Below are 9,763 nucleotides of genomic sequence, written 5' to 3'. Positions count from 1 at the left end.
AATGGGATTGGATAAAAATGAGTTTTTGCAAGAAGAGGCAACAGGCCCGTTAGCTGTAAACTTCTCTGTTAGGTTACATCTCCATCTGCCTCTTTTTAACACCAAGAATAGTATCAGGATATATTAATTACTTTCATCCCAATGCAAGTCCTATTAGCTAAGAAATGCAAAAATTTTTTTTTTTTTTTACTCAAATTACATCAGGGAAAACAAACAACGTACCTCCAACTGTTTGCTAGCTTCTTCATTTCTCAGTATCAGGGATAACTTGGTACGAAGACTTCGAAAGTGCATATCAATCAGCATATTTGCCCGCTTTGTTGTTACGTCATTGATTGACTAAATTATTAATAAAGAAAACACAGTGGTTTACACATGAACTTTTGAAACAAACCACTGCCAATGGTTTGGTTACACGTTTGTACTTACCAAAATAATAAGCTGGTGGTTTTCAGAATCATATGTTACAGAAAAAGCTCCAACTGCCTTTTTGAAGTCCTTATGTGCAGATTCTTTGGCACACCTAGGAATAAAAACACTACTAGGTCAAAAACAAAAACTGCTGCATTTATATTTCACAGTCAAAAAGATTAATTTCTTAATACAAAGAATCTCAATAAATATATCCTAACTCCTTCCTTTTAATGCAAGTGTTATTTTATTCTGTTATCATCCTTTATTATATTAATTTTGTTTTCATTTGTTTTCACATGAGTAGGATTAGAAATATCTCAGAAATTTTCTCTATTTACATCTATGAAATGACAAACCAATTAAGCAAAACTACGTTAAAAAGCTGTAATAGTTACAATCAGCAAGTCAAAATTTCAAATATGGCATGAATCAGTATGATGTGTGACTTCACTGTAACCACTGCAGCATTCTAATGACCTTATGCTCATTTTGTGCTGTATTTTGCTTCTCCAGGTTTCTTCTGTCCACTTGCTACTCAGTGAACTTATGTACTGTAATGTTAACTTCAGAAATTCTTAGTTTAACCTGAATTTATAATTTATTCCACACTTTTGAGATACACATTACTGCCTCAAAGCAGAAAGTTATCTGAAGCTGGAAAAGGGGAGTCAGTATTAATCTGAAGTTTAGAGCTATATTTACATAAGAAGATGTCCATGTTCTAGGAGAAAATTAGCTGTTTCTGTATCGTACTATGGGAGTTTTGATTATTGCACAACTATTCCCATAGCCATCATCAGAACACTTTATGCCCTACAATAAGGCAGCATTTTCTTTTGTCATTAAACACAAACTTGCATAGATTGCCAGATACTCTACCAATGAAAAAGTGACCACTTGAAAATTACCAATAAAGTTGACAAAGGATGGAGTCAGGTTAATCTGTGCACATGACTTAACAGCTGCAAGAATAAAAATCTTAATCTATTCTCCACACAAACCTTAAAATCTTGAAAAAACTATTTCCTCCTCCAGGACTAAACTGGAGTTCAAAAATCATCTTTTCTGTTTCTTAAGTATGAGCATGTCCACATTTGTATTTTCTACATTCTTACATGCAAATTTTAAAAGTTAATTTTGAGCAGTAAAAAGCATTTTTATTCCTTCTTGTCTCAGGCTCAAGAAATTACCCACATTTTGAAACAAGTTCTAAAGAAATGCTTGTACTTACATTTGCCTTAAATCTTCTGGAACTGCCAGTTTGATTTTGTGAAAAGTATCTTTTGTTGCGGGTTTATTGGGGTTCACAGATCTCAAACGCTCAATTGTGACAATTTCGTTGTATGTAGCATCACAGGCTGCATATTCTATTACGTAGAACTGATATAAAAATAATAAAATCATCCAAGCCACGCATTTTATGACAAGAGTGAGCATTACACTATTAAGTGAAAGGCACTTTTCTTAACTGTACAAGTAAAATTTGAACTTTTCAGGTTGAGGTTAATGGCAATTGCAAAAGTTCTAATAAGAAACTCTAGGAAAGTGAGGAGGGACAGGTTAAAAACACTGTGCACATCAATATTATAAAAAAGTAAGAAAAATGAAGCATAAATAAATATTTTAAAAAATATATACGTATATATGCATATTCCTACCTCACCCTTTATCATTCTCACTTTAGCCAACCACCAACAGCAGGGTTCTTTTTCATTTGCCCTGGAATAAACCTAAACAAAATACACACATGACGTATCTGTAGCATTCTTAAAAGACACCACAAAAGCCAAGAGTAACTAATATGACCCGGAACACTGCTGTAAGAACAAAATCCAGCCAAATATATCGGTACATGAAGTCTCTAATCTAAGTACTACACAGCAAGCATGTAACAGCTGAAATGTATATTGCAAATACAGGTAGGATATAAAATTATGCATACAAGACTGTACAGTTAAATAATATTGCCCCCAATCTACTTGCATTAGTTGCTTCAGTCTTGCAAACAGTCAGAAGAGAGATAATGCAGCCTTTTACATCTGTTAATACTTAATCAACAATATTTCTAATTGTGTGTAGGTCTGATGAGGTCCTACCAGTGGGTGGGAGAGAACACATCTACACTTCTTTAGCACATACATGGTATCAGTCACAACTACACCAAAGGAGTTTTGCCATTTTCTTATCTTTCAAATCAAAGCAAACTTAAATAGCATGCAAGCAAAATGTAAATCTTGAAAGTTCTATTTTTTTAAAGTAATTATAAAAATAAATTTTATAATTTTATAAAATAAGGAAGTTTTCAGAATGTGCTATATGAAAGCCAGTCTTTCTACATATACATAAGAATTTACATACACACATATATTTTTATATTTTATGTACACACCATAACGCAAATTATCTCATTCAGCTTGAAGTTTGGGTAACACAGACATTATTAACTTGCAGCTGAAGAACTACAGTCCAGCATCTATTCCTAGATTAATTCGGTTCTTATAAAGAACTGATCCATAATCAAAGAAACGCTGATCATGTTTGTAAGTCAGCATGGAGGTTGTGGCACATGGAATTTCAAGAGAGCCGTATGGTTTACAACTGTGAAAATATATTTCTGATGACATGCTTGATGTTGCATTTTATGTAGTACTTGGAACTAAAAAAGGTGACAACCTATAACATGGAAGCAAACCTTCCACATTTTTCACCCTGATTTCTCTCACTTCTCAAAACAAATGTTGTTAATGGAGCATACATACCTCTACTTCATCGCTTTCATTTATATCTTTATTATAGCCTGCAGGTGGTGGAAACCTCACATCATGGAATGGTATCTGTCTCTCGGGTTGCCAGCTACAAATAAAAACACAGTGAACGGCCTAAACATTTTCACCTTCTTTGTAAATAGAAATCAAAGATTTTCAATCCATTAATTTTACATGTTTAAATTCTGGGGAGCTTTTGTGCATGTATGTACTAAAGGTATGTGATCCTATACATATATATATATTATAAGAAGAAACATACCTAAATGACCATTAAGCATCTTCAATGATTTCCTGATGCTACCTGCACTGTTTTGAAATCTTCCAGCAGCAGTTTTTACTCTATCTACAGTTACACATTATAACTCCAATATTAGAACCACAGGTTAAAAAACATTTCATAACATGTTTGGACACTTCCTTCAAAATAAGCCTCTTTCTTCTTTTTCTTTGGTTCTGCTATAGATTATGAAAACTTGACCAGGACTCAGTCTAAATACAGTTTTAATTTTCAGTTTCTTTTACAGAGACTGGATAAAATGAGCATGACACGAAAAGATTATTTTTAAAGAAACTAGAAAACAATTTCCAGAATACAACAGATGATGCCATAACAAAGATTCACAGGAGAAAGCATATAGCAGGGTGGTATTTCCTTCCTGAAGGAAATGAAACCTGAACTAAATGGCATAACGGAAGTTTAACTTTTTATACCCTTAAATGATGGGAAACAAACATCATGTCATTTCTAGCTTAGAAAACTGATATTTATCACTTATTTACAAAAAAAATGTTTGCAATAATGTAATCCACTAAGTCTAAAATAAGCCATTCACATGAGAGAGGCAGTCATGGTACCACTCCTGTCTTATTCAAACATGGGTTGTCATCATGTAGATTCAATAACAATGTGCTTAGCTTCTCAACAAAACCCATGCTACTATAGCTTTGTACTTAAAAATATTTAAGTACTAGTCTTAAAAACAATTAAAAGCATTTATACAGAAATGTCACACCATAATAAATAATCAAACAATTCTAAAACATGCTAGCAGCAAGCTTAGAGTTATCTAAAAGATGCTACTCTACATTATTAAGTTATATTTAGGTTAATCAAATGCAAGGTTGATACTCTATCATTTATAGGTATAACACCAGCAATACACTTACTTGTTTTCAAACGCAACTGTTATAGAATCTTCATGCACATCCTTTACAAATGCCTGTGTAAGAAAAAAAGGTATAATTATAGTCTGCTTATGGATATTTTAAAAAATAATTTTAAACCTGTACAACACCTTCCTTTCACAGATATTGATGAAACTCAAAATTTAAGTATGCTTTCAAGTCAGCCTTTTTAATTTTGCAACAGACTCATACAAAACGCATACCGAAAGCTGATAACCTCCTTGGGTTCATGACTGCCAGCATACTGATACACAGAGAGAACGCCCAAGGTAAACATGGATTCTTCTTACTTTTTAGAAGCAATGGCAGAGGTTACTAAAAAATCAAAAGATCATTCTGAATAGTTTTACAAATTAATTTAAAATGCTTGATTTTATAATCACACTTTGTGTATTTTGACAGAAATTAACTATGTCAGTATTCCTTGTCTCTTCTCTTTTACCTCAAGCTAAGTTTGAATATCACACTAGCAAAACTCATCCATATCCATTTCAGCACAGTTTTCCCCTTACTCACTTCATCACACTTAACTTACGTAGTGCATAAACTTAAGATAAATGCCCTGTAGCCTTCCCACAGTTTTCTTCTGGGGGATGGATAGCAGTAGTGCTAAGTCTCCCATGCAACCACAAAGCAGGTACAGAACTAAGATTCTGCACTGAGATGGCTTTTCCTGCCTTATGTTACTCAGTTGACTGACCTTTGATTAATTTTAAAGTTAAAGCCCAAATGTCCTCCCCCATCTACAGAACAGCAAGATCAATGCTCAGAGAACTTTGGGATTTACCAATGAAAATATTTTTCATAGCCTCAAGTGATGGAGGTCACTGAGCAACCAGGGATGAAAACATTAGTTTGTTTGTTTTTTTTTTTTTCTCCTTTCTTTTAAAAAATATCTCTAAGAACTTCTGAAGCAAATAAACATTGGTGAAGTCCTGAGTATTCCCCTAATATTTGTCCATACATGGCATATCCTTGCAAGGTACATAGCTAAAGGTTCATGAGCAAGACTGAGTATAAGTTTGTTCTAACAATGGAGGTCCACCTCAATAGATCGAAAAATTCTCAGTGAAGTGAAAATAATTTAGCATAACTACCTCTTCTGAAGAACTAGTTAATGAACTGTGGAACATTTTATTCTCCTTGCATTTCAAGTTTCCAAGACAAGAACATCTCATATCTCCTATGAGAAAGTAAGAGTTTTTCTCATATGGAATCTAAATGATTTTTAAAAAATCTTCTGATATTTTTCCTTTATAAAGTATTCCAAAGTATTTTCTGAGTTGCAGCAGTATCTCAGTATCAATGAAGAGCAATACTTGATGACCGATACAGAGCTCCAAGAACTGGTTATACTAAAGTTAAGCAGTACCTGCGCACAAGTGTCTTTACTCAGAGACATTCAGTAGAAAAAAAGAAGTGCAATGCTAGTTAATAATCTGAAAATAACTAATGCCGCCTTGAATAGAAGTCAAAGCAAAGCCACAATGACAATAGTAAAAACTGGTTTTATACCTCGCTCACCTCTCAATACTATAAGAATAAGGATACCAGAAAATAATTTATTATTGCTAGTATTCAAAGGAGATTTAAGAGTCTCTAGTAGTATTTACATAATTATGTATCTCAAAACTCCTAGATATTCCTTCCAAGGGGATTATAAGCGTAGTTGATATATTTTAATGACATGATACAAAACAGATTTAAGACCACATCTCAGGATCATGTTGACAGTAGGGCAGAAATACTATTTACTAGAGAGGCAACGGAACTCCCAGTCGAACATTACAGATACTGAACATTTACCTAATGTTTCATATTGCTGTATCTTCCATAAGAAAATTCCAGAACTGGATATGTATTTAGAAATACTATGGCAGTCCTGACTCATTTCGCAACATTACACACATCACCTGCAAAGGCTCCACCCACATTTCTTCCAATGTTTGTCATGTGCAGCTCTGAAGCACCTATTCTTATAGACGAAGCAGAAATGGATGCCTTTAATACCTGAAAAATACCGTAATCACTACCACGTATTTGGTATGACTCCTTCACGCCACAGACTGGAAAGGGATAGGACTTAGTATGATTAGTAACACTCGAGTATGCAAAAGCAGAGATTATTTTATAAAGCAAATCCAACAGAAATTATACCAAGAACACTTAAAACAGGTAGGAGTAACACAGACAATATCTTGGGAGAGAATTTGTTGATACTTAATTTTCTTGTATTCATAAGATAGCAAAAAATCACTTCTGCTATGAAAGACGCTTTTGGAGAAGTCATCCCCCCTATGGTGATGAAAACACCAAAAGATGCTCTAAATAGCACTTTTTAAAATTACAGGAAATGACAGAAAAATACAGAGGCACAGAAGCAAAGAGCAAGACTACATCTCATACTCAGATCTGATAGCTAATAACATCCAAGTCATCTTGAGTAAAATCCCAATGATTATAGCAGTATCCATAACTAGTGGTAATAATGCTAAAACCTACCATTAATAAGGAAACCAGTTGGTGACCCAAATAAATGTAAGTTAGCGTAAGACCTTTAAACAGTCTAGTACTTATGTCATGTGGAAAAAGTAAAATTTGAGACACACAGCTAGTTGAAAGACTATTGAACTAAGCTCTCCTGTTGAAGCTCTCCTAAAAGAGGTCTTCAACATTGCTTTGGTCACAACCCAGAAACCTGAAGGAACCTGAACCAGGAACATTAAGGATAAGTGTTGACCACACACAGGTACCAGCAATACAGACATTGCTAGTGAAAATTATAAAACTAAGAATTTCTTTAGTTTATACCAAGTTCAGAAGACTCAACCACAGAAACATATGGAATACCTGGTTTTCACTCCAGCCTGTCCAAAAAAGTTGATGTCATAACGCTGTTTGCCTTTTAATTTCTAGCCTTGCAAAGTTACAAAAATTCGTTGTAATGAATTTTTAATTAATTACAAAGTGAATGACTTGCCAAATACATATTTTCAAATATGCAATATCTACAACACTTCTGCCTACCTCCATGTGAGATTTATGCTTAAAAAAAAACAGTTAACGAGACAAAAATATATTAATAACCTAAGTATTTCATTGTCTAATCCCATTTACCCATACAAAGATGGTTTTCCTTGTTCTGAAGTTTCTTGTGACACAGAAAAACGTCAGACACTTATCAGTTTTTCATAATCGGCACCATAGCATTATGTCAATTTTCCTCTGGTATAAATACTTAGATAGATCCATACTAAGTAAAATGTATTTGGACTCTACAGCACTATGCATTTGTACACTTCAAGCACAAATAGAAGTGTTTTGAAACATTTCTAAGTTTCCGTAAAAATAATTAATACTTAACCATTAAAGCCTTTGGAAAACCAAAATTAAAGGTTATCAGAACTGTTTGTTTTTCTGTATTCTGTGATATGCATAAAATTACATCAATGCTAAAAAGAAATGAGACCTTTAACACCATAATCCAAATTCACAGACACAGGACAAGCCAGCTCCAGATGTCAGTAAAGGCAGAGAAGAGGTACTGATTTCACACAAAGTATTATGAAAAGTACAATAAGCATTCATCAGCCTCTTCTGGGGAAAAAAAAAAAAAAAAAAAGTACAAGTTGGGCATGGAAATTCAAACATAAAGGTGCATATACGTGAGTTTGAAATGTACACCCAAGAAGGGACAGAACACTAGATATGATGAATGCGAACACATAAATGAAAAGCATTAAAAATATAGTGAAACGATGTGGAATTAAAATGAGGGAACAGGACAGTAAAAGACTACAGCAGCTGGGATATCACTAATAGCAGAGATACTAAATAAGAGTACACAAAAAGAAATTACAATCAGTGAAAAAGGTTTGCTTTTACTTCTGTGAGCCATTTTACAATGGCTAAGGTTCATTCTTCTTCTCTAATATAGAAAAAAATCAAATGTAAGTTTTCTACACCAAATTTGACTGTCAGTCAGATAAACCATAAATATTTCTCTCCATGCTTCAGACATAATTAAGCTTACAATCCAACATTTACATGTCATGGCATTCTTCAAACACATGACCATTCACATTCTAAGAAGGGCGAAATGCTGAAGATATGGTCTAAATTTTACAAATTATTTGATACCAAATAAGAATTGTTGGAAACACCAGTATATTTATTATTTTTGTGCTAAATGGAATGACAGACCCTTCAAAGGAACAAATAAGGGCTCCAGCTGCCATGAAGTTTTGTTGGTTTTTTTAAAGTCTGCTCACATCATCAGAAGTAAGCATAATCAACCATTTTAATAAAGGACAATAATTAACTGTAAGGAGATAAAGGTGGGAAAATATGCTTTTTAGGATTAAAAATGCACTATGCTGATATAAATGTGCATCTACTGTTTGCAGCACAGTTAGTAACATTTCATACCTGTTGGAAGGAGAAAGTCAAAAGGGAACTCACATGGCTGATCAAATCTGAGAAAGGCAGGCCAGTCAAAGAAACAGAACAGGGAAAGAAGAATGGTCACAGAAATGGTAACCGAGCAAGGGAAAAGGGCACAGGCTATGATCCTCAGGACTGAGCAGACAGACTTGTCAACGTACAGAGACTGGAGATATTTGCTGAGGGTATGTCTGTATGGGACAGCGAAAGAAAACAAAAAAAATTGATGTGGAACACAACAGGAGGCCAAAGGAACAGTTGTTAATAGCGAGACCTGAAGTAATAAAGAACTAAGAAAGATGAATGATTTTGTCAGTTATACCTTCAACGAAAAAAATCTGAAGTATCTATAAAACCAAGGAAACAACAGCAAAGTACTGAAACCACTGGGATAAAAAGTGGAAGATTTTTAACAAGGTTATGGGGCACGAAGTGGCAAAAATTGGTTACAGACAACATATAGATGTTAACAGCAAACATCATTCCAAAACTATCTGCCTTGTAGACAGGACGCTTTCCATCGTTAGCAGAGGATACAAGAGAGAATCCCTCCCCAACTGGAACAGAAAAATCAATCCCATGCTGGAAAGGCCACCAAGCACATCCCCGTTTAGAGGGAAATAACATCTTAAGCTAGTCCCAGAAAGATTAGAGAAGGGACTGTCTATTTGCCCTCTGAGGATGAGATAAGAACTTCAAAACCCAATTTACTACACCTATACAAGAAAAGATGGGAAAAGATGTGCCTAATAGCACACATCTTCAAGATTTAGTTACTCAGCTGTGAGCTGCAAAAAGGCAGTTCCCTCCCCTAAGGATTCACAGTTGGACCAGCCTTCTTAAAACACGTAAGTGAATCTAATCTTGTCTTTCCAAGGATTCTAGGCCCAGCAACATACCAAGTCATGACTAAGCATCTCTACGTACTAGGTTGTCAATTATCCTTGAATCAT

General features: G+C 34.3%; 1 protein-coding gene across 1 annotated transcript in view; it reads right to left on the bottom strand.

Annotated features, from left to right (window-relative positions):
* Nucleotides 1-6,301, bottom strand: part of FMR1 (fragile X mental retardation 1) — a 24,899-nt gene extending 18,598 nt beyond the window's left edge. Inside the window, 7 exon segments of the mRNA XM_009889256.1 lie at nucleotides 223-339; nucleotides 430-523; nucleotides 1,646-1,794; nucleotides 2,073-2,144; nucleotides 3,174-3,267; nucleotides 4,350-4,402; nucleotides 6,281-6,301. Coding sequence (XP_009887558.1) covers nucleotides 223-339; nucleotides 430-523; nucleotides 1,646-1,794; nucleotides 2,073-2,144; nucleotides 3,174-3,267; nucleotides 4,350-4,402; nucleotides 6,281-6,301 — 600 coding nt within the window.
* Nucleotides 6,302-9,763: the final 3,462 nt, after the last annotated feature.

The sequence above is a fragment of the Charadrius vociferus genome, unplaced genomic scaffold (genome assembly GCF_000708025.1).
Source record: "Charadrius vociferus isolate BGI_N301 unplaced genomic scaffold, ASM70802v2 scaffold7, whole genome shotgun sequence".
Lineage (NCBI taxonomy): Eukaryota > Metazoa > Chordata > Aves > Charadriiformes > Charadriidae > Charadrius > Charadrius vociferus.
This window is presented reverse-complemented; position numbering and strand designations above follow the sequence as displayed.